The sequence below is a fragment of the Poecilia mexicana genome, unplaced genomic scaffold (genome assembly GCF_051168715.1).
Source record: "Poecilia mexicana isolate PSO_F unplaced genomic scaffold, ASM5116871v1 scaffold_4, whole genome shotgun sequence".
Lineage (NCBI taxonomy): Eukaryota > Metazoa > Chordata > Actinopteri > Cyprinodontiformes > Poeciliidae > Poecilia > Poecilia mexicana.
Genome location: NW_028263373.1, coordinates 23724431 through 23749721, shown reverse-complemented (window position 1 = coordinate 23749721; position 25291 = coordinate 23724431). Strand labels below are relative to the sequence as shown.

At 38.8% G+C, this 25291-nt stretch overlaps 1 protein-coding gene, 1 long non-coding RNA gene and 1 pseudogene across 2 annotated transcripts; all 3 read right to left on the bottom strand.

The window, feature by feature from the left end:
* Positions 1–12518: 12518 nt before the first annotated feature.
* On the bottom strand, positions 12519–16029 carry LOC148160001 (uncharacterized). Its single transcript, XM_088005303.1, has 11 exons — positions 15792–16029; positions 15268–15379; positions 14978–15075; positions 14725–14778; positions 14494–14574; positions 14266–14355; positions 14120–14173; positions 13717–13761; positions 13395–13627; positions 12830–13004; positions 12519–12675 (listed from the first exon to the last, which is right to left on the bottom strand). Exons 1-11 carry the CDS (start codon positions 16027–16029, stop codon positions 12545–12547), a joined length of 1311 nt encoding a protein of 436 aa, XP_087861429.1. The 3' UTR covers positions 12519–12544.
* Positions 16030–16208: 179 nt separating this feature from the next.
* LOC148160000 (uncharacterized) lies at positions 16209–18233 on the bottom strand (annotated as a pseudogene).
* Positions 18234–21261: 3028 nt separating this feature from the next.
* Positions 21262–24562, bottom strand: LOC148159999 (uncharacterized). Its single transcript, XR_015762711.1, has 2 exons — positions 23830–24562; positions 21262–23308 (listed from the first exon to the last, which is right to left on the bottom strand). It is a non-coding gene; the product is annotated as an uncharacterized LOC148159999 (long non-coding RNA).
* Positions 24563–25291: the final 729 nt, after the last annotated feature.

Here is a 25291-nt window from a genome sequence, read left to right as displayed (position 1 = left end):
GGAACGCAGAACAAAGCAAGGCTCCACTTGTAGTTTCCTTGTAACTCATCAAGGTAAATTCATAATTATACAACAATGTAACATTCAACAAAAATCACTTCATAATATTTCCACAGTAGACAATCCACAGTATTTAGACAATTTCTCATATATAAAATGACAACAGACAGATGTGGAAAGAAGACACTTCCAACCACAAAGAATATTGTATTCAACCTGGACCATTCTAAAATGTTATATTTTTATGTTTTTATAACTTAAAAGAAAAACTAAACATTACAAAAAAAATTGCAAGTGAATTTTTATCAAAAGTTATAAGGCAGCTTTTATAAAAAGATGTAACCTTTTAATTCTGTAAACTAGCATTACTTCACTGGACTGAGGGTAATAATTGACCTCTTGATTTTAAAGGTTGTAGACCCCTGCTCCAGGGGAAAACAACAGTAACTGCAGAATTGGACTGGAGTAGATAGCCCTGAAGCGAATGTATGTTAAACTGCATAATGGGCCCAGATGCTGTCTATCAGATGTTCATATTAACCCTCTTAAGACCATAATTGTAACTGGGCCGCCAGGTATTTTTTTGATTTTATGGCTGTAAAATTCTCAAAAAATGTGCAATGAGTCTGAATTTTTGCTCTTTTTTCCAGAACAACCTCAGCTTTCAGTATTTGATAGTTATTTAATATTTCTGTCTATTAAAAATTGTGAACAAATAGTTTAAAGAGGAAAAAAAACAAAAATCAAAATTGAAATGTTCATGTTTATTACTGAACAAAAACTTTCAACTTTCAACTATATTACATAAATGCGGAGAAAACTGTGAAGCCCGGCCTCCAATTTACAAGTTTTTATGCCTGTTTTTTATTAAATTATTTTAGGCGTTTTCATTTTTTTGTGGTAGGCCCTAAAGCAGTTCCTAAGCTGCAGACAGAATCCCACTCTGGATCCATCCAAACTTTATCTATCACACTCATAGGCGTAGGAAGCGGGGGGGACGCGGGGGACATGTCCCCCCCAATATTGGAGAGAGCCACATTCGTCCCCCCAATAATTTCACTGCAGTTGCGAAGAATTTTAAAATCTTCCACTCGCGTGCATAACAGCGCATTCAGCAGAGCGCTTTCTCCCCCTCCCCCCTCTGAACGGCTCAGAGTAAAGGCAGCAGCAGACGGAGTCAGAGAAACTCCTTAGAAGGAGGTAAACGATCTGTCAGGAATGTTGCCATGAATGTCGCTCGTTTATAACATCTTGTTGTCAGTTTACTTTCATATATAGAACTAAATCTTTTTGGTTTAGCTGTTTAAATTCTGGAATAGTCACATGTCCAAAATTTTACCACTAACTTTAACAGTTAGCTAGTCTAGTCACAATGATTTAGACTGAAACAGCAGCAAAATGAGCCTTTTTATTATTTAAACTGAGCAACACCTGATCATACTCAACCACTTAACATGTGTTTATATATTATATTATATTATATTATATTATATTATATTATATTATATTATATTATATATTTAGGAGAACAGCAGTGCTAGAATGATGCTGAAGAAAGGTGAAGAAGCTCTGGTGAAGTCTTCATTTAGTTTATTGAAATATGTATTAACTGTTTTTAATTTTTAAATAAACTAAACTATTTTATTATGAGAGGAGCAGGTCAGGGAAGACATAGGAGAGCCAGTTGGCATTTCAGGGTGTGAAGATATAAAAATTATATTAATTATAATAGAACCAGAAAGGAGAACAGGGGGAGACTGATGTCAGGTTGATTTCTTTCAACGTTTCAATATTTTTTCATTATTTCCACACCATAAGGTTAATGGTTAGAAGACAATAAGAAAAGTTCTTGAGGAGAGGTTTAAAAATAAATTGGTGAAAATTTTTGCTACACAGTAAATAGAGTTGAGATGTATAATAATGTATACATCTGAAAATTAAGTTGTTTAAATTCTCATTCTGTATGATAAAAACATTTTTTATATATTTAGTTCACATTCTGACACTGTACATTACTGTAGTGTCTGTTGTAAATCCATGAGTCCATGCAGGAACATCAGACTGCAGAGAGTCAGAGGGAGGCAGAGACAGAAACACATATCCGTAGATATTTTAGTTAAATGTTTGCAGCTGAAATGACAGGAGAAAAAAAACATTTAGTCTTTTTGCCTCAGTGTTTTTCATGGATCTTTGGTAAGTTACTGAATGCAGGGCTTGAAAGTGAGACTGAGTTAACAGTGAGGAGCTAAGGTGTCTGTTAGATGTGAAAAGTATAATTTTTGTTTATTTTGTAGACCAAACTGTTGCACTGATGTAGAGAGATGTTCAAGAAGAACAAAACTTGTTTTTTTAGATTTTATTTTGTTGGTCAAATTGCTGTATTGAGTTTAAAACTGTTGTGTCTTATTTTATGAGCTGTTTTCTACTTTGGTTTTAGAAATAAGCAGAACCTGTTCAATTGCCAGTCAATTTATATCAATGCATTTTGACCAATAAGATACATCAGAATCTGGTCGGCTCTGTGCTACCAGAGTATGTAGCTTGCTAGTTGTGAGGCAAATGCTAAAGTGAGTGTTCATCCTGGAATGACGGTCATTATACTGCATAACTTTAATCTGATTATTGGATTGTAAATAGTAACGTGTTAGAATACTTGTTACTGAAACAAGGGTCAGATTAGAGTAACGCGTTACTGATGTGTTGATGGCATAATTGTTTGACATTTCTGCTCAAGCTATTTACTGATCTGTCAGGTTTCCGATATGCGTCCCCCCCAATGACAGACTCGTTCCTACACCCTTGATCACACTTCAGGTTGAGAGGGTGCTACCCATCTCCTGCAAAAGGCAGGGGACACACCGGACAGGTCACCAATCCCTCACTTGGCTGATTTGTTGTTGTTGTTTTTTTCTTACAATTAATGTTTTGGCAGAAACAAAGTGTTGGTGATTTTTTTTTTCTCCCAAAATCACCTTAGGTAAAAATATTACTTAGGACATTATTTTTGGAAGACCACGATTTTATTTTCAGCATAATAAATATTAATTGCACAAATTATGCAGGAATCAAGATGGAGCTAACAGTTAGCCAATAGTTGTGCAGCGTTCATACGTCTCTCATGTTCACTGGCTTCAGATATCAGTCTTCTGGGACCCTTCATCAGTCTGTTGGATTTTCTTTTAGACATTTGCAATGCGCGATTTCGTCCTCTGCCGTCTTCTCTCTCTCTCTCTCTCTCTCTCTCTCTCACCGCTACACCGTTGATACAATACGAAGCTCCGCAGGGAAATTCCGTAACGAAAATATTTACTCTAATATCTGCTGCAACATGTGATACACCGTTGAAAAGCTTATTTTATGCACTTTCTAATACTTTTTTAATTTTTTAAATGCGGCCAACCGTTCAGGAGTTACGATACAGAGTAGGTTGGGTGACAAATATGACACAACGGAGAATCTTTCTTGTGATTGGTCAAGCTCATATCATACCGAGTGACTACCGTAATGTATAATATATGCCCTGAAAGCGCAATGTCTCAGCTTTTGGATTTGTTTTGATATGTTGAACTGTTCAGAAATTACGGTAATGGGAAGCGCACAAGCTGAATCCTGTCGGCGCTGACAGGTTGGTCGTAAGAGACAGCCCAAGACCTTCTTAATAGCAACAAGCTGCTAGCAGAGCTGCTAAATCTCAATCATCCAGCTGCAAAACTTACCACGTGTTCCTGGTGCTGATCGTGATTGAACTCTGTGCATACTGAGCAGCTCTCTGATAACAGACGGTATGTCCGCAGTCCACAGCTAAACTTTAAGATTGTTTTGGAGTTTACGGTGACTTAAGTCACGAGCCAATCAATTAATGTGGTCAGCTGTCAATCAAATGGCTTCACTGTTGTGTCTCGATTGGTCCTGCTAGTACTAGCAACCAGGCTGAGACGTGCTGGATTTGCTAATGGAAAACAAATCTGGCCAAGGCAGACTGAGATTGTACCGGTTAGAGGCAGTTTAGTGGAAAAGTGCATTTAGTTCCAGTGAAAGGAACTCTGAATCCTTCAGCATACTAAGACATTTTAGACAATTCCATGCTCCCAACTTTGTGGGAACAGTTTGGATCTGGTCCCTTCCTCTTCCCACATGACTATGCACCAGAGCACAAAGCAAGGTCCATGAAGGCATGGATGGAGAATCTGGTATGGATGAACTTGACTGGCTAAACAGTAAATCTATTTGCAAATATCAATAAAACAGGGCAAACAACAATATGAAGCCTGATCACATTTAAAATTTATTTGAATAATGGCCAGGCTAAAAGGAGTTTTTCCATCTGTTGGTTCGTTGATTATTGATTTGAACTGCCTGAATCTCTTCCCAAATGAAGAGATGAAGAGATTAATCTTCTCTTTTTGGAGCTTCATGTTTTTGAGCTCAAAAACACCATGAAGTGGGTGAATTGGAGAGTGGTCTTTGTAGGACTCTTTAAAAAAGTTCCTTGTAATTCAGGAACTTTTGTCAACTACTTGATCCTGTTCTTGTCTCCTACTGATAGACTACCAAACCAGGTAATAAAAGCCAATGTGAGTACAGATTCAAATTATCATCAACTTTTAGAAACTACAAACTTATAAAATATAAAGTATAAAACAGTGAAAATTATTTTTATATTGCTTGCTGAAAAGCTCAGTTCTTTCCAGTGCATCACTGTTCTTTATATGTTAAAAATGTTTAGTTTTGTGGCTGAAAAACAATAATTATACTTTTTGTTTGTTGATCTGCATTAAGATGCATCTCATAATCCAAAAACTGTAAGAAAGAGCATCCTACTAATAAACCTACAACTGTATATAAACCTACAACTCGATGCACCACTCAAATTGGATTACCACCACAGTTACCCAATTATGCCAAGTAGATGGTGTGATAGGAAATTTTAGGACATAATAGCTGATTTCATTCCTCAGGAGAGGGGAGGGGCAATACTGAAGACAACTCAACAATCTAAATGAAATCTGGCTGCACAAGTTAAAATTTCCCCCTAGACCACAGTGGTGCCTGTGGTCATCGGGGCCCTCGGGGCAGTCACCCCCAAACTGGAGCAGTGGCTAAAACAGATCCCAGGAACAACATCAGACATCTCAGTCCAGAAATGTGCAGTTCTAGGCACAGCCAAGATACTGGAGGAGAACCCTCAAGCTCCCAGGCCTCTGGTAGAGGACCCGAGCATGAAAGAGAGAGAGAGAGAGATCACCCGCGGAGGGTGAGAAGGGAATTTTTACATTCCCTTCTCACCCTTTCAGCAATAGTGCATATCTTTATCTTTATCTATCTTGTGTGAGTCTATGTATTGTTATTGCCTGTCACTTTGCTCCTGTTGCACAGAAGTCTTCCCATTGTGGGAAAATACACTACATTATTATTCTGTTTTCCTGTATTCCTGAACATTTCCGGTCACATCAAAGAGTGGCTTCAGATACTGGGTGTGAAGTGGAGCAGAATTCAGCCACTTCTCTACAAACATGTTCTTTTTGCTCATTTTTGGCAGACAGCTTTGGGTTAGGGTTACGTTAAGCTCTCTGCTTAAAGTAGTAAGAACATCAACCCACTAGTCCAGCTTACTTGTAATGATGCTGAATTATTTGCAGGATGTATTAAAGCAGTCCAAAGTCTGATTACACATTTAGTGTTTAATACTTATGTTCATTAACAGGATAATGTAACTACATTATCCTATTCCTGTAGAATCCATCTAAGGTCTAACCTGAATGCTAAAGTGGGCCATCTGGCTTTCTGCAGGCTGAGCCACCATTCTTTTGTATTCTTCCTTGTTAGCTAGATTAAGACTTTTGGTGTCAGTTTATCATTATGAGAACTGAAAGTAATTAAACTCTATAGAAAGAAGTCAATTTGCTGAAAAAAGTTTTATCTTGGAGCCTTCACTGATGTGTGTGCCAAAGTACAGAGACAAAAGAAAAGACAAGAGACATGACTGAAACAGTATCAACCCCAATAATCATTTGGCCCCAGTCATTCACTATTAAAAAAACCCAGAAACAATGAAGACTGAACTACGAGTGCTGAATTATGACAAAGTATGATTTTAAAAACTAACGGCATTTTTTCTGTTTTAAGGAATCAATTTTGAATCAGTTCAGTTCGTCCATATTTTATTATTAGAACTACATTTGGGATCCTCTTTAAAATCTTTTGCCAGGAGAATCTGTCCTAACGTTGTCTGTAGTAAGGAATATTTAGTAGGGACATTGCAACAGGCACGGAAACTGTGCTGACTGACATGTTCCACAGGCTGAGCTGGGGACAGACACTGTTAGTCTTTGAATTTAGTAAACTAGTTTCAGCAAAATGTATTTTTCAGAACTGAAACGCTGAGGATCACAAAGTTTACAACAGAAGAGTAGAGGATTGGTTAAATCAATTAAAGCTGAGGAAACACATCAGCCTGCGACAGACTGGCGACCTGTCCAGGGTGACCCCGCCTCTCGCCTGGAACGTTGGCTGGAGATAGGCACCAGCAACCCTCCCGATCCGACTAAGGGACAAGGGTGTACAGAAAATGGATGGATGGATGGATGGATGGATGGATGGATGGAAACACATCAGCCTCTCGTGGTCCTTCAGTTTTCCTCTATACCGGGGAAAACCTTTAAGCAGAGTTGTATGTGATTGTGTCATTCATTTTTCACTTGACTGCATGAATCATTGCTGGTATGTTTGTTTTTTAAGGTCAAAAATTCTGTCATGTTATGTTTGCAATTAACCTTCTAGCTGACCTGGGTCCTCATGCATAAAGCGTGCGTGCACACAAAAAATGTGTGGTCCTATATTTTACGCAAAAGTCCGCATGTATAAAAATTAACTTTGCATCAAGATTTGCGTAAATATACGCACACTTTTTCGCTGGCGTGAAAATGTGTGGTAACCACGCAAACTTTTTCTGTGGACAATATCAAACCACAAAGTGTTAAAACTCACCTAAATACACTGAAATCTGACTACATTCAATGTTATTTAGACCAAGAAGCATCAAACTTGATGTTTTTTATGATTTTAATATTTTATTGCTTAAAGGTAAACCATGAAACTGAACCGCATTTATCCCCAGACATTAAGCTAGCACACACACAAAATAAAGAAAATAAAAAGAGAAGTATGTGAAGACCTCACTCTGTAAAATAGTACTTTTCCTCAGTTTTTGTCTCAAAGATGTAATGCATTGGTCTGCGAGCCGAAGCGCATGGAATGCATCTGCGGGGTAATTTCATTCTCACTAAAAAAAAGAAAACAGGGTTGGATCAGCAGATTAACTCAAACCTGCTGATTAAAAATAATCAACAGGTTTGACTTTTTTTAAGGTGATCAAGGTGTGTATGCAATCACATGTATATAAGTAGCTGCGCAAAGGTGAGCCGCGTAATTATGGAGCCCTTTGGACTTTGATGGAGAACATCGCCAACGGAAGGATTCAGAGGGAGCATTTCTTCAGAGATCATACTGATCTGCTGGGAAATGTTGATGGTTTATTAGCGTTTAGATTGTTCAGACTGATCATCCTGAAGCTCTGAGCAAAACTTAAAGAAGGAGTTGTGCGGTACCGGTACTGGTCCAGCTGCAGCCATCCTTCAGTCGAGCCATGCCCACTTTGTGAATGTGCACCAAGCGGACATAAAGCATCTTTATTCTGTAAATGTGCAACTTATACACACGATTCTACTATTTAGAATAAATATCCACTTTCCCCAAGGACCCTCTGACTGTCTTTAAATCCCGGCTGAACATGCTGCTGTTCAGACAGGCATTTGCACGATCTCTATATTTTTTATTTTTTTAATTGGGATTTTTTTGTCTTTTTTTGTCTTTTTTGTCTTTTGTTTTTGTGAGGTGACATTATGTGCCCTCAAAGCACCTTTTAAATAAAATATGTAATTATTATTGTTATTAATACTGCTTCAAACAAGGATGTTGCCATGGTTATTACTTCTTGTGGTGGCAGACTTCCGGGTATTTATACTAATTTATTATGTGGGTATTTGTGGGTGGCAACAGGGCAAACCAGCAGCTGTGCTCTATTTCCCACAAATTAGAATTTATAAAGGAAAGGTGCGCGACCACATGCGTGTGCATGGCTTTATGCATCCCTTTTTTTTTGTGCACTTTTCTAAATTTTTCTGTACTCCAAGTTTTGGTGTCAAAACTGTGCAGTCTTTTGTGCATGCAGCCCCTGATCACCACACTCCAACCCAACCACCTTTTTTAAATTGGTGTGTAACTGCATTGCAAAAGTTTATTTAAGGAACACTGGTAAATATCATTTTGTGAAGCACTTACAAGAAGTTAAAGTGTGGAATCTTTATAAATCCATTTCTTTAGTCCTTCATGTAAAAGTTCTATTCCCAGTTATTTGCCTTGCAAACCTAGGTAGCTTACATTTTTGAGAACTTTGAACTGAAGAAAGCTGTTTTGAAGTGTAGAAAGCAAAGAGAATGGAGCTCATATTGATATAATTTCATGATACTGTGAAGTTAGACAAATGTTTTATGAAAACCATTTTTAATGGGCAAACCTTAAATATTTCACTGAAAAGAGTCACAGTATTTTCAGCTTTTTTGGGTTGGCTGCTATGGCATATTTTTATAAATATTGTCACACGGACGTCGCCACATTGTTCATGCTACAATGCATTCTGGGTAAATGACGTCTAAAGGTTCAACTGCACTGAAACAGCAATGAGTAACGTCATTAAGCCTTTTTAATTTGAAGCAGATCACACTGAAATTGATGGGAAATCAATAGAGGCAATGAAGATGGAGGACCAAACAGGAAGAGGACAGAGTTGGTCATAGGAGCAGGGGCCTTGTGCATAAAAGACTGCACAGTATTGACACCAATGGAGTATGGAAAATTTTAGAAAAGTGTGGCGCACAAAAAGAAAAAAAAAATCGAATGCATAAAGCTGTGCGGACACACGTGGCCGCGCACCTTTCCTTTATTGTCATGTTTGAGTTCAGTTTCCTGACCCACATACAGAACACCACAGGACAGTAAATAAAATGATTCTGTTTATTTGTTACAATCAAACAATGTGTGGGATCAGTAGCGGTTCGTGTGATTATTTCTTTCTGAATCAGAGGAGCTTCGCTGAGGGGAGAGGATCTGGTGAGTTCTAGTGGGGTTTGGATTCTTCACAGAGGGAGGAGAGTTCCGATCTTTGGTTCCAGTGGAGTGGTAGACTGAGGTTTCCTGGAGGAGGCACCAGAGGCTGTTTTGGAGGGCAGACAGGTGGGTTCTGACTCGGCAGAGAAGACAGACGGCCAACAGTAACTCGGGAACTTAGACTGACATCTTGACAGGAGTAGGAGAAGATGAATTCGGGCATCCGATGGTTAACAACCACAGCGTCATGAGGAAGGTTGCAGGCGAGTAGCTTCTCCCAGACTGCTCAGGGGGGAAGACTCAGAACATGCAGGAGTGTTTCTGGAAAAGGAACAAGCGACAAAGCAAGATTACTCGAGGGTAACTCTCAGATAAACTGAAGAGGGGGCTCTGATTACCAATATAGGCAAACACTCAGGCGTCAGAGAGTTGGCTGTCTGTCCGTTATATACACCTGCAGAGTGAGAGATTAATCACAGATGTGTCTACGGGGTTGGCAGACAAACCCTCCAGGGAGCAGCCTCCGGTCGCCATCTAGTGGTGAGAACAGAGAAGCAGCAGGCAAAAAAAAAAAAAGCCCAGAACCCGACATTTATAAATCCTAATGGGGTATATGCCACGAGAGGTGGTGACGTATTTCCGTTTGAATTTATTCCACATAGATTGGTTCCGGGTCCTGCTTGTATAACAGGTGTAGAATGGATCACGACAGGAATCAGGATTTGCATTGATTTATTCCTGTTTAGAACAAAAACATATTCAGCAGCAGCTCCTGGTTCTGGCTCTCCCACACACACCTCTCCACAGCGCAGCTTGGCGCGAACTGACAGGAATGGGTTAAAATCATCTAAAGTTCACAAATAATAATAAAATAAAATCTGCATTCATACAAAACAATTAAAATAAAACTGAAACAGAAATAATCTGCCCAAAGGTTACAATTTTACACAGTAATATAAAAATATACCAAAATACATGCATTTAACAACCAGATAACATTTTGAAATAACTCACATACCTGTTTAGAACAAAAACATATTCAGCAGCAGCTCCTGGCTCTGGCTCTCCCACACACACCTTTACCATCCAAAAGAACAAAAATAAAATAACCATGTTGGCACAGTAAACTGAATAAATGCAAAAAACGTGGGAATTAAATACCCAGAACAGTGCTGTGCTAAACATCAAAAAGTTAACCAACTATTTACAAGTTATGAGTTGAACAACGTACTTTTTCTTTTTACATTTTTAATATTTTAATGTACAAGCAGAAGACAACTCTGTGCGCTTACCTCTCCACAGCGCAGCTTGGCGCGAACTGAGGAGGGCAGCGGGAACACACAGGATGTGACACGGGACAGGAAACAAGAAAATAAAAGCTTCTCCACCAAAATAAAATACAATTCAAAAACCAAGGAAAAACTAATATGGGGATGGATTTGGGGCCACATTAGGATCCAAAATAAAACAGTATAAAACAGAAATAAGTGCAAAGGTGACAGCAATCATGTAAATTCAACAAGGTGTTTTGAGAAGGTTCATCAAAAAACTAAAAAAATTAAAATTAACTCAGCTACACTTGCTCCTATTGTTTTTGGCCAAAGCTGCAAGATCTGTACCATGAAAAAGACGCAAAACTTAAAATATCTGAGAGCTACTGGTACAACAATCGAGTTTTGTTGTGTGCCGTTGTGTCCAGTAATTAGCCAGTACCATCTGGTGCTTAGTTTTTTAATTTTCCTGCTGATATCAAGGCGACAGCAGACTGTAGCCAAACCTTAGCCACTACAGCTAACACACGGTTTGTAGCTGCCTGCTATTTCAAAGCTTGAGGATATTGAAGATCCAGCGTCAGAAATTGGAAGACGGAGGTTAAAAGGAAGCTGTACGTGCTTCGTTCACTGGAATAATTTGTTGGAGGAAAATAATGTTGGAGGAAATCTACTGCTACGGAAACAGGCTGAGAACAGAGGCAGCGATTCGGCACAAGGTAAGTCAATATGTGTGTTGATGTGCGTTTGTGTTATACGGAGTATGAAATTATTCTTAGGCAGCTCCTTAGCTTTTGTTTATATGACATATATAAAATACATTTAACATGCAGTTGGAGCGACGAGCCCCTCCGATACTGAGCACGGTAATTTAAGAACAGCCGAGAGCAGCAACGCTTCAGCCCGATCCAAACCACACAGGTAGTCGGTCAGATTTTAAGGTCCAAAACCTTCCCAGATAGCACAGAATGATTGAAACAACATTGAATCAATGTCAGCCAGAAACACTGAATCAACGTTGAACGCTGACATTGAAACAACATTGAAAGTGGTCGGTGACTTGTATGTTGAATCAACGTTAGGGTTTCAACCATAACTGACATTATATCAATGTTGATTCAACCATCATCTGTATGTCAACTTGTATGCATATTTGTGTTGATAGTACATTGAATCAGTTATGAATCAATGTTGATTCTACATTATATCAATGTTGAGTCAACCATCATCTGAACGTGGATCTGCATCCGGATTTCTGTTGATTCTACATTGAATCAATGTTGATTCAACACTCATTTGACTGTGGTTCTGCACACATATTTCCGTTGATTCTACATTGAATCAATGTTGATTAAATACTCATTTGACTGTGGTTCTGCACACATATTTCCGTTGATTCTACATTGAATCAATGTTGATTAAACACTCATTTGACTGTGGTTCTGCACACATATTTCCGTTGATTCTACATTGAATCAATGTTGATTAAACACTCATTTGACTGTGGTTCTGCACACATATTTCCGTTGATTCTACATTGAATCAATGTTGATTCAACACTCATCTGAACGTGGATCTGCATCCGGAATTGTCTTGATTCTACATTGAATCAATGTTGCTTCGACAGTCATCTGACTGTGGTTCTGCACACATATGTCGGTTGATTCTACGTTTAATCAATGTTGATTCAACACTCATCTGAACGTGGATCTGCATCCAGAATTGTCTTGATTCTACATTGAATCAATGTTGCTTCGACAGTCATCTGACTGTGGTTCTGCACACATATGTCGGTTGATTCTACGTTTAATCAATGTTGATTCAACACTCATCTGAATGTGGATCTGCATCCGGAATTGTCTTGATTCTACATTGAATCAATGTTGATTCAACAGTCATTCGACTGTGGTTCTGCACACATATTTCGGTTGATTCTACATTGAATATGTTAGGAATCAACGTTGATTCAACCTTCATCTGAACGTGGTTCTGCACGCACATTTGTGTTGATTCTGCATTCAATCAATGTTTATTCAACCATCATAACCATCATCCTGAAATAAACCACATAAAAATACCATGGCATTGCTTAAATATTTTATTTAATTTCAGTCTTCTGGCCGTCCCTTTGGTTGCCTTTCAATGCCTCCCTCCCGGTCTGGTGCATAGCGAAACCATTTCTTTACTGTTTCGCTGTAATTTTGATCAGTTAGGCCTGGTTCGAATTGACGAGCAGCAACTGAAAGACACAAAAGAACATCATTACGATAGAGGGTATCTCACATAAAATTTCTTATTATCCCCTACCCTCACTTTGTTTAGATTCTGATTCACCAACAGTCTCATTTCCTACAATTAAAATTCAAAGCCCTTTTCCAGTAGAGGAAGCTCACCTAATATGCACTCTTGCAGGATTGTGTCCTTGAATGGCTTTTTACTCTGGGAATGCCTATGTTTCTTCCCAGCCCAGTTGAACTGACTTGCCAGGGCATTTCTCATACAAGTTGTCAACATTCTTCTTATCATGTTGGCTGAATTGGTGCCTCCTACTAGAGCCAGTCGAGCAATTTACATCAGAGACAAGTACATGAAGGCATAGCATTACACAGCAGCATTATATCATGTAAATTAAAAACACAGCAGAGACATAACCTTGTTTTGATACTGTATTTATGCTTATGCACTGATATTCCACTCCATAGTGTTCATTCATGGTCATGGATATTAGCGTTATTAACCATCCTGGTCCCAATTTGGGTTAGGTCAAAATTTAAATCATCTATGTGAATAATTGCAAAATGTTTCATAAATAGCACATCTACAAGCTCTGTGACATGTTCAGAACTTGTAGATTACAATTTGTGTTCAAGTAGCTAAAGAGCTAACATTTTGCCCTTAGAAAAAGATTCACACTGACATAATCTACATTGATGCTGATCAGTCTTTCAAATGAATTACCATCTTTTGACGCACTGTCTCTTCAATCAGTAATGACTCTGCTTTACTGAAATCTTCTTCACTTTCAATTGGCAGCTGGAAGGGGAGTACAAGGTTTGCTGGTCCTTGTGTGCTACCTGGTGTAATGTTACTCTGAGCCAAATTGTTCTTAATGAATTGGACATCTCTGGATAGATCCTTCACAATCACAAGAGCTTCAGCAAGCATCGATGTCATCTTATGGATAGCGAGGTCTTCAGGAGAACATTAAAAATCTTTAAGTGCAACATCAAAATAACCTGAAAATGACACATTACAAATACATTATGTCCAATAGACTTGCCTCTCAAAAGCTGCCCATTATTGCTGGCCCTTTGTGTGGTTGCATCTGCAAAACACAAATATTCATGCACAGAAGTTTAAAGGTTAGGTGCCAAAATGACACCGACTTTCTTTAGGTGTGAAATGTTTCCTACAGATCTTTTATAGATAAGGACATTTCTGCATCTAATCAGGAGAGAACTCTGATGAGTGGAATACACAAGATCACAATGGCAAAAAGAAAATACTGTCAGGGCTTTGTGTTATGTTTGCCTTTAAAAAATAATGCATAAGTGTCAAAGCATTTAAAGAGTTGGTGTCATTGCTCACACAGATGTGAGCAATGACCACAGTTCAAATATAGACACAACCTCACACATTCAGATCACAAAATGTCTACAAATGTTGGATGACTGTCTTGATACCTTCGAAACCTTGATTAGGCGCTGAATCCAATACATCATTCTGGTCGGAGTTTGCTTTTAAGTGAATAAGAAATGCAAAAACTTAGCTAAAGTGAATTCATTAGTCAACACAGATCACTGTATATGTATGTAGTAAAGTGGGTTACTCTGTGATATATCCAATGGCAGCCTATTTTGTGCACATTGTGAGAGACCAGGGCGATGGTTATACTGCCTTGAGCTGCATCCAGACAACCCTGTAGATATAGTTACATTTCGCAATAGTTTACAAGTGTAAACACAAGATACATAATCTAAATGTTTGATCAAACTAACTAATTAGCCAGAATCACTAAGATACCCATCACTATTACTGAAAGAGTACAGTATCATACCAATACTTGTACTTTGTCGCTGTGGATTCTGCAACTTGTGGTACTGGACACAGTGGGCTGTAGCAAAACCTGGCATCTCAGCTTGAACACAAAGTAGGAAATACACAAAGCAGTGAGGTTATTACTGTAACCTTCCATATGAGAAAATGTGAGACTTACATTCAGCTGACTGCTCTATATTTAAAGCATTGCTTTGACATCACAGTCTTATGAGACTGCTTGACGACTCACCATTAAGAACTTCATCAGCTAGTGATTGTTGGTAGTTGCTAGCAACAAGATCTACTAAGAAAAATAGGAAATAATTAAGAGCTAAAACTATACACAATTAGTTTTAGCTCTAAGTGCTAAAACTATACACAATTTCAGCAAGAAACACAATTTCAATCAAATTAAAATGTCCTTTTATTGGTACACTGTTATATGTAATTTCTTTTTTGACTGTGTAGAAGTGAGCATAGTGTCAATATAAAGGAAACAATACCTGGACATCCAACATCAGGTGGTTTGGCAAAACGCTTTCTTTTTGCACTGCTACTCTGATGGTCTTCAGAATCAGAATGCATAAACTGCTGATTTGGCCTACAAAACATTATGATAATACACTATATGAATATTACAACTGTAGTTAAGATACTACACTTATTAGTCAAGGCTACCGTCTGAATACATGGACACTCTGGCCACTTTGAGCCATCCTTTTAGCAGTGGTTGTTATTTTCTAGTTGCAACGCCCTAGGGAAAGTTATCACTGTGATAAAGTTAGTAATGTACCTGGATATTCTTTTTTGGCGGATAGCTCCTTCATCATGAGATTCAATTTCAGATGTTGGACACATTGTGGTGTTATATTTTGTCTCTCGTTTTTTCGCCTCATCAAGGGTCTCTGTAAAGAGCAGAGGGTAAATGCCAATTTGCATGTCTGCAGTCCAGTGCAGAACTACCCTAACAGCTCCTTCCCAACTCCCAAAAAACAGAACAATCACACCTGTGTGAAGCGCTACTATCATACATCATCTCATTCTGGCCAATCACTATTTGCCTCCTCACATTTGTCTTATATGATTTTACATAAACAAAACATCTCAGCTGGACCTCTGAGGTACCAGCGCTTTATTATAATTATATATATTGTTTACTTGGTTTAATGTAGCCTCCTAAACAAACTTTTGCATCTGTAATGTCATGTCCCAATAGATAAACATACTTGAAAAGAAGAAAATATTGAGCTGATTTATCTATAACATGACAGCACGACTGTGTAGAACAGCTGTGCATGTGTTGCACCAGTTACTCACCACACGTAATGAGGACTCGTACATCCGTATAGGTGATCCATTTGTCGTCTGGTTGCATTCCGTCTCGAAGGGCTTTCTTGAGTGTTATGTGTTTTGGGGGCCATAACAGCGTCTGTTCCTCAGCTTTAAACCAGCTCTCTAGGACTACTGCTGTCCCACCATTTGGGAACTGTACAACTGACCACAGTGCCTCTCTACTCATCTTCGAAGGGCTAGGGATGAAATGAGAACTACTCATGATATCTCCTTACAGGTCATCCCCATTTCACTCTTCAAAGCCAAAGTGCACTACAGACATTGTAGTTTTTGGCCAGTCAAACATGTTATTTGCACAGGTAAGAATTAGATAAATGTTATTTTTAGGTAATTTATGCCATGATATACATCTCAGTTACAGATACTGCACTTTGGCAGGGCAGCATGACTATGCTAAATGAAGTAGTGGTATTACAATGGCACCATCCATGTCTGGACAGAGAAGGCATTTGCGCTTGATAGAGGCCAGTCCAACTACCCCTATATTTTCTTTCAAGCCACTGACTTTGTATGTGCCAATGATGATTCACAGGGATACATGTAATATGGCTGTTTGTGTCCGTACATTCTGACGATTATATATGTATCCTCTTCTGATTTAATAATATTCTCTATTAATGCAAATCCATCTCCAACTTCAACACAATTGTCTCCTTTCTTTGTGGACAAAGTAAACCGATGAGTGGAGACCTTCCTGTACTGTTGTGAAGAAATAAACTGTGTGGGGACTGGACCATCAATGTGGATGTTAAGCAACTTTGGATAATCTCTAGAACATGTGGGTCCAACATGTGAGGTTTCAGACAACCTTTTAACTACCTGTTGTAGTGTCTGATGTGGCTTGCGTAGAAGATGCTTAATTTGACCAAGACAATTCTCAAAAGGAAATCCTGATATATTATCTAGATTGCCGAACCTCCTGTATTCTTCAGCCAAATGAGTAAGCTGGTGTATATTGTACACAATTTCATCTTTTCCATATAATTCCCCAAAGTGTTCAACAAAAGCAACCATCAACTTTTGTGCAAAGGCTAACATTTCCTCAGATATACTAGGGGACAGCAACATGTACATTCCAACGGAAAACAACATAAAATTGTCATACAGCTCACTGGGGAGTGAATCCTTCAAAACAACAGGACCCCAATATAACATGAAGGATCGGAACTCAGTAGCTTTCCACCGATCTATCTCCGACAGTCCCCTTGGTTTACGGTTAAACTCAGAAGGCGTGTAGAAACGTAGCTTTAGGAGTTTATCTGAAATGCCTGCTGCAGTTTGGGAAGGAAACTTTGTTGCTAAATGTTTCCCCTTTAACCATATATGAAGCATTTTCCTTGTAACTCCGAGACAACAGACATGCATGTAATCTGGTGGAAACATAGAAACCATCTTAACTAAACCAGATAAAGGGCTCTTTCCAATGTGATGTTCCTCATCAACCATGTCAGAGAAACTGGAGTCTGTCCTAAGTTTATGCTTTGTTTCAGGAAATGTCATTTTATTCATCCATACACCCTCCTGAAAGCATTTGTCACAACCTGAATAGCCATTGAATCCTTTGACCTGCTTAATATAAGCTCTTGCCGGCGCATCACAAATAAAGGCAGAAATTTCTACATTAAATTGCTTACCATTATAAATAATGCCATTACACAATACATTCTGAAGATCTTTGACAAACTGAGCCAGGTACTCAAAAACACTCACTGGCTTGCTTAGACCACAAAAAATGCCTACAACAAATGGGGACTTTGTGTAGTCACATGTCAGACATCCAAGTATGGGCCAAAACTGAAGTTTGGAACTTTTAAATAAAGGTAAGCCATCTATATTAAACTGGATATTAATAGTAGTCATAGTTGATGGTACACACAAACATGCCAACCGTGAAAGCACCCCTTTGACTATTCCAAAATGATAATAATCTCCCCCTTGAATTGTAGTGATGGGCACATTTCTGGGTGTTCCAAGCAATGTTCTCCCATCTTTTGGTAGGGTAGGGTGAAACATTGTCAAAATAGACAGCAAAGATGACAGTGCAACCAGAGAGATTGAATAGGATGTTGCCCAATACTTTAAACTTATCCTGAGCAAATCATTATTGTCATCACTGTCAAGCTCATCCTCCACTATACTTTCAAAATGTGCTTCTGACTCACCTGGCAAGTCAGTATTTTCATTCACAGCACTGATAGTTAGTCGTCTGTTTAGTGGCAAGTCTGAAATATCTTGAAAAGGTAGTACATCCAACCTGCACTGACAAGAGGCTGCAACATGATATTTCTTCTGTTTCTTCCTTGGATTAGCATTAACTATTAACTTATACTCGGTGAGGATTTGCTGCTCTGTCTCTTTCAATAATTTGTTAACTCTACGTCTTTTAGCCCGAGAAGAAGCCGACATCTTAAAGAGTGTGGTGGTGCTTTACTCTAATGTAGACAAACTGCACCTGTTTACCTACAATTGTCTTCTTTCTTTAAAGCTGTTATATTTAAATATAGCTGGAAAAATAAAAAAAGGAGATGAAGAGATTCAGAATAAAATGCTGCATTTTAATATGCAAGATGAAACAAGCCGAAACATATTTGTACAATTAGATCCATATCAAGAAAGGCAATTATTATAATGCGAAAGTTACTGTTCATTTTAAAATACCAGCATAAGTAAATGCCTCACTATAGCAGGACCAAGCATCCTGAGACCTCACAAAGTGTACAACCCAACTTTAGTGTTATCAAAATCTGATTTAAAGTTAGTTTTTCAACATAATTATGCCATCACTGCTTATTTCCCTACCAAGCTGCAACTTAAGCGCAACACAATGCAGTTGGTTTATAATAAATAGGTTAAGATCAAGGTAGATTGGCCACACTTACCACAAAAGTGCTGGGGGTTGAATAATTAAATTCAGAAACAGGTTGCACCAATCCTGCTGCAAAGGGGCTATGTGGTTGGGACATACCAGTCATGAAATGGGGGAGGTGGACCACCTAACTCCTTTTAGTGACTTCTATGTGTTTTTGTGTCAACATATCACACATACATAGTCAGTCATAACATTTACAGACAAGTAAGAAGATGTACAGGACAGAATTACAACCCAATGTTACCAACACATACTACTTAAATTATAATGTGAGTAACCCTCACAAAAAATAAAAGTAGTTTCACCCGGAGTCAAAGGAGGAGAGGAGGAGAGTAGAAAGGGGGAGGGAGGTTGAGGGGTAGACAAGCCAGGTGAGAGGTGAAGGGTGGAGGGAGAGGGGTTGGGGGTTAGAATGTGAGAGTGAAGTGGAGGGGTGTAATAAACACCCCTCCACTTTTAGAACATTTAGATTACTAGTTCTTCCCCAAATCTTGTCCTCAATCAAACTGACCTGCGTGTTTTCAGTTCAGCAAAACCCTGTTAATCAGATGTCAATTAATATCATGTGTGCTGAATTAGGGAAATGCCTAAAACTTGTAGTGCCTGGAGGACCAGTGCTGAAACACACTGGACTCGACGTTGGCGGCATTTCATTTATTTGATGTTAACCACAAAACATCATTGATTTAATGACACAGTTTCAACATTAGTTAATTGGCTAGAATTGAATGGTTGTTTTATAGTTGATCCACCATCAATTGTCGACCTCAAACATACATGAAACCTTTGTGATAATAATTCAACATTGAATTAACATCGTGTGCTATCTGGGTAGTTCTTTCCCAAACCTTGTCCTCAATCAAACTGACCTGCGTGTTTTCAGTTCAGCAAAACCCTGTTAATTAGATGTCAATTAAAATCATGTGTGCTGAATTAGGGAAATGCCTAAAACTTGCAGGGCAGTGTGCCTGGTGCCGGTGCTGAAAAACACTGGATTCAATTTTGGCATTTCAATCAATGGATGTTAATTGGCTAGAATTGAATGGTTGTTTTATAGTTGATCCACCATCAGTTGTCGAGCTCAACCAAACATGCAACCTTTGTGATGATAATTAAACATTGAATTAATATCTTTTCCAACAACCCAACAGTGAAGCAGCTGTGTGTTTGGGCTATCCCACTCATGTAAACGTTGGGGGTGGACCGCTCCACTCATTTTAAAAGTTGTAGATGTTTTTGTGTCAATATATCACACACACACAGTCAGTGAGAATTGTTATGAACAAGTAAGAAAATGTACAGAAAGGAATCAGCACCCACTATCCTCTACAGTGCTTAATTTAAATGTGATAACCCCCGCTCAGTAATAAAATACTCTGACCCAGAACGCTGATGAGGAGGAGAGGAGGGGAAGGGGTGCGGCAATACATCTGACATTGATTCAATATTGATCAGATGTTGATCAGGCATCGGCACTTCAGTGATTAGATTTCAACCACCAAACATTGATTCAGTGACACAGTTTCAACATTAGTTAATTGACTAGAATTGAATGGTTGTTTTATAGTTGATCCACCATCAGTTGTCGACCTCAACCAAACATGCAACCTTTGTGATGGTAATTCAACATTGAATTAACATATATTCCAACAAGCCAACAGCGAAGCAGCTGTGTGGTTGGGCTATCCCACTCATGTAAACGGTGGGGGTGGACCGCTCCACTCCTTTTAGTAAGTTGTAGATGTTTTTGTGTCAATATATCACACACACACAGTCAGTGAGAATTGTTATGAACAAGTAAGAAAATGTACAGAAAGGAATCAGCACCCACTATCCTCTACAGTGCTTAATTTAAATGTGATAACCCCCGCTCAGTAATAAAATGCTCTGACCCAGAGCTCTGATGAGGAGGAGAGGAGGGGAAGGGGTGAGGCAAAACAGCTGACATTGATTCAATATTGATCAGATGTTGATCAGACATCGGCATTTCAGTCATTAGATTTCAACCACAAAACAACATTGATTCAATGACACAGTTTCAACACTGGTTACTTGGCTAGAGGTGGATGGTTGTTTGATGGTTGATCCACCGTCATTTGTCGTCTTCAACCAAAAATCAACCATTAATCAGACTTCGGCATTTCAGTGATCAGATTTCAACCACAAAACAACGTTGATTCAATGTCACAGTTTCAACGGTTTGATTGGATGGTTGTTTGATGGTTGATCCACCGTCATTTGTCGACTTCAACCAAAAATCAACGATTCTAACTATTTTTCAACGTTGATTTAACATCATGTGCTATCTGGGTTCGCTTTACAGCCGTTTAACTTTCACCGATCCACATGAAAAACCCACAGAACAAATAGTACAAATCACGTATTTCCCGAATCCCGAAAATATGACGTCTACCTTTGCTGTTTCATAATTATAATCCACGTTAGAGTGAATTTTTCCACTTGGCTGCTATAATCTGTTCTTGCTTTACCCAACGTAATTTCTCTTTTTTTTTCTCTGAGATTCTGCTTAGAAAATGAAGTTATGAAGTTGCATCCTCCCGCTGCTTTTTGTTTTTAAAATGGTAAATTTAGGTTTGCCTCGACTTTTATAAACTAATGCCTCTATGCATCATTTTTTGTATTACTGTTGGTACAGATATCAGGTGAACACTGTGCTTTGCCTGCTAGTAGTTTAAATTAATTTCAGCTGCACACTTTCAAGAGTATTCAAATTTTAACATGCATTTATAAGTAGTATTTTAGTTCACTCTTACTCAGTGACTTCAGTGTTGTTACACCTCTGAAACATTTTTTGCAGTTTCTTTGTGATACCAGAACTATTTCACTTAAACATTTAATTTCCTGAGATATTGTCAATTTATTTTCAAGCAAAACTCTCAAAAAGAGCTGAGGATTTATTAGTTTTGATTATGCTGTTCAGCTAAATATGGACGCTTATTGTTTTTCTTTGTGTGTGTTTTTTAATTTTTCAGGTTTGCATCGCAACACCTCGTGTTTCTGAGCCATGATCACAGTGCAGATTACCTTTCCATTGGATCCAAGCACCTGGACCTGCTGAAGGCATCCATCAGTCCACGGATCATCACAACGTGGACTAACTTTTTTTTTTACAGTACTTGGTTAAACTATGATCTTGAAACTGGAGCACCAGATATGCAAAAATCTTCCTGCAGACTTTGTTGGCTACCCTGACACTGCAGTCATCCTGGACAGGGCTGAGCCGGTCTTCCTGTCCTCCAGAGTGACAAGTTTTCATCACCAGTAAAGGCAAACAAGTCTGCTTAGCTGCTAGAAAGTATATTATATATTCACTGTTCATTTTGTTATCCTGTTTGTACCTACAATAAAATTTAATATCATTTGTAATACTCTACATTTTACAAACCTTTTTTCCCCATTTCTCAGTTTTTACGTTATATCAAGTATTTACATGTAGATCAGGAGTGAGATGTTAAAATGCAACACTTTTAGGTAATACCAGCAAAGAAATGTGAATATTAAGCAATATGTTGACACGTTCAGGAACTGATGGACGCAGGGACTGAACAGTAAATACAAAAACTGGTGTTTAATGGGAAATAAACAAACAGTTTCTTGGTCAGGCAGGCCAGGGTCAGAACCAGGGAATCCAAATCAGGGTCAGGCAATTCCAGATCTCAGGGTCAGACAGACAGGGGGTCAGAGCCAGCAGGTCCAAATCCAGATCAAAACGGGTTCCAGATCTCCGGGTCAGACAGACAGGGGGTCGAAGCCAGAAGGTCCAAAGCCAGTGCTGGGGGTCAGGATCGGGGACAGGAGAGGCAACTAGGCAGAAGGAAGAGACAGACAGGTTAGTTACTGGGCAGTTAGCTCAAGTCACTACAGCAGGCCTGAAAGTGTTACCGCTGAGGGTTTCACAACAATCTGACGCCGTGATCCGTCCTTATATAGCAGCAGCTGGGGATCAAGGTGATGATCATCAGGTGTGAGTGGTCACAGCTCAGCAGCAGCTGTGACATATGTAGTTAGTCATATAATTTAATATACTGAATAAAGCTGGATGATATGACTTACAAGATTTTTTTTCATACCAAATTTGATTTTAATCTATTCCTCCCGTCCTCAATTCCTATAATAAAATCACAGAAAATACTTTCAAAAAGTGCCTTTATTTCAATCATCTGTTCTGTGAGTTGTATGAGGGAGCATAACGGTCAGGATACAAGATTTTTTAATTGCAAAAATGCAGTCATCGTTACAGCAGAATAAAGATGCAATTTTATATCAATGTCTTAAAATTACAAGAAGTCGTTTTAATGAGAAATAAAGATTCAGATTGATCTGATATAACTAGCTCAGTCCATGTGGTTCTGACATTTGTCAGTAATCAAGAAGATGTACATTTCCACCTCAACTGACCAGGTAAGCATTAAGGTAAAAATAAAAAATAGAGCAAATACTGTAAACAAAATGGAAAAAGCAACTGATAGAAATACTTTCTATATAAAGAAAAACAAAAACGTTAATAGCAGGAGAAAAGTTGTTGGCAACATTAGCTGAGCCAAGCTCTCCCTCCAGGAAGCCATCAAACAGAACTCCTGTCCAACTCCAACTATAATAAAGATTAAAAAAAAAGAAAGAAAACGGGAAGTTAAAATAACAATGCCACTTTAATAATTCAGAACTAATGTGTTCTGGAATCTATTATTGATATTTTACAAATTTCACAAATCAATTAGAAGGTTTCACAAATGTTTTATTTATTCTGTTAGTACAGAATAATCTAGTTAGGTTTGAAATGACTAGGTGTTATAGTTTTTAAAGTACAACATATTAAAAAAGCTCAAGATAGTGAAAAATGAAGTGTAATCGCCCTTTAGCTATTTTCCGAATTAGATGCTACATTCGGAAGCTAACTTCAGCTTCGACTGATAGCTTGGACACAATATAGACAGATCTATATGTTTATATAGATATATATCTATATCTATCTATAAAGCATAGATATGTAGATTCCACACTGCACAGATAATCAAAACACTTAACGTTTACATAGCACCTTTGTAAGCTTGTCCCTGTTGGCTATGTCAGACATGAGGCATTATGGTGAATACAAACGATTTATTAACTTACCTTTGAAGTTATTGTGAAGTTTTGACACATCCAGCTTAAATCCTTTGTTGTTGTTGGAGCGTTTCAGGACGTCTGAATAATTTTATAGGCATCATTAATAGTCCTGCAGCGACTGAGGAGCCACTGTTAACATACTGCTGCCTGCGCACCGGAAGCATTCTATGTGGCTAAAAAATGCGGAAGTGCTAAAACGGAAGTCCGTGGCATATACCCCATTTGCAGGAAATAGAGTGCAGCTGCTGGTCCGCCCTGTCGCCACCCACAAATACATATGTAGTATGTAGTACTAGTATTAGTATAAATACCCGGAAGTCTGCCACCACGTGAAGCAATAACCATGGCAACGTCCTTGTTTGAACCAGTATAAGTATTTACAAAATAATTATATATTTTATTTAAAAGGTGCTTTGAGGCCACATAATGTCACCTCACAAAAATAAAAATACATTTTAAAGAAAAAAAATCCAAATTAAAAAAATAAAAAATAAAGAGATCGCGCAAATGTCTGTCTGAACAGGCATTTTCAGCAAGGATTTAAAGGCAGACAGAGTCAGAGGGTCCTTTGAGTGGGGAAAGTGGACGTTTATTCTAAATAGTAGAATCGTGTGTATAAGTTACACATTTACAAAATAAAGATGCTTTGAGTCCATAAGGCGCATTCACAAAGTGGGCATGGCCAGTGGCGGAGCTAGACTTTTAAAGTTGGGAGGGCCAAGGGGGGGCCAGGACTACCTCTGGGGGGGCAAAATTTAAAATGTGTGTGCGCACATCTATATATATATATATATATATATATATAAATATATATATATATATGTATAAAATCCCCTTCTCACCCTCCGCGGGTGGTCTCTTTCATCCTCTGAGCTCGGGTCCTCTACCAGAGGCCTGGGAGCCTATATATATATAAAAAAATTCCCTTCTCACCCTTCGCGGGTGGTCTCTTTCATCCTCTGAGCTCGGGTCCTCTACCAGAGGCCTGGGAGCTTGAGGGTTCTGCGCAGTATCTTGGCTGTGCCTAGAACTGCACATTTCTGGACTGAGATGTCTGATGTTGTTCCTGGGATCTGTTTGAGCCACTGCTCCAGTTTGGGGGTGACTGCCCCGAGGGCCCCGATGACCACAGGCACCACTGTGGTCTTCACCTTCCAGGCCTTCTCCAGTTCCTCTCTGAGGCCCTGGTATTTCTCCAGTTTCTCATGTTCCTTTTTCCTGATGTTGTGGTCACTTGGTATTGCTACATCCACCACAACAGCTTTCCTCTGTTCTTTATCCACCACCACAATGTCCGGTTGGTTCGCCATTACCATCTTGTCTGTCTGGATCTGGAAGTCCCACAGGATCTTAGCTCGGTCATTCTCCACCACCTTTGGGGGTGTTCCCCACTTTGACCTCGGGGCTTCCAGTCCATATTCGGCACAGATGTTCCTGTACACTATGCCCGCCACTTGGTTATGTCGTT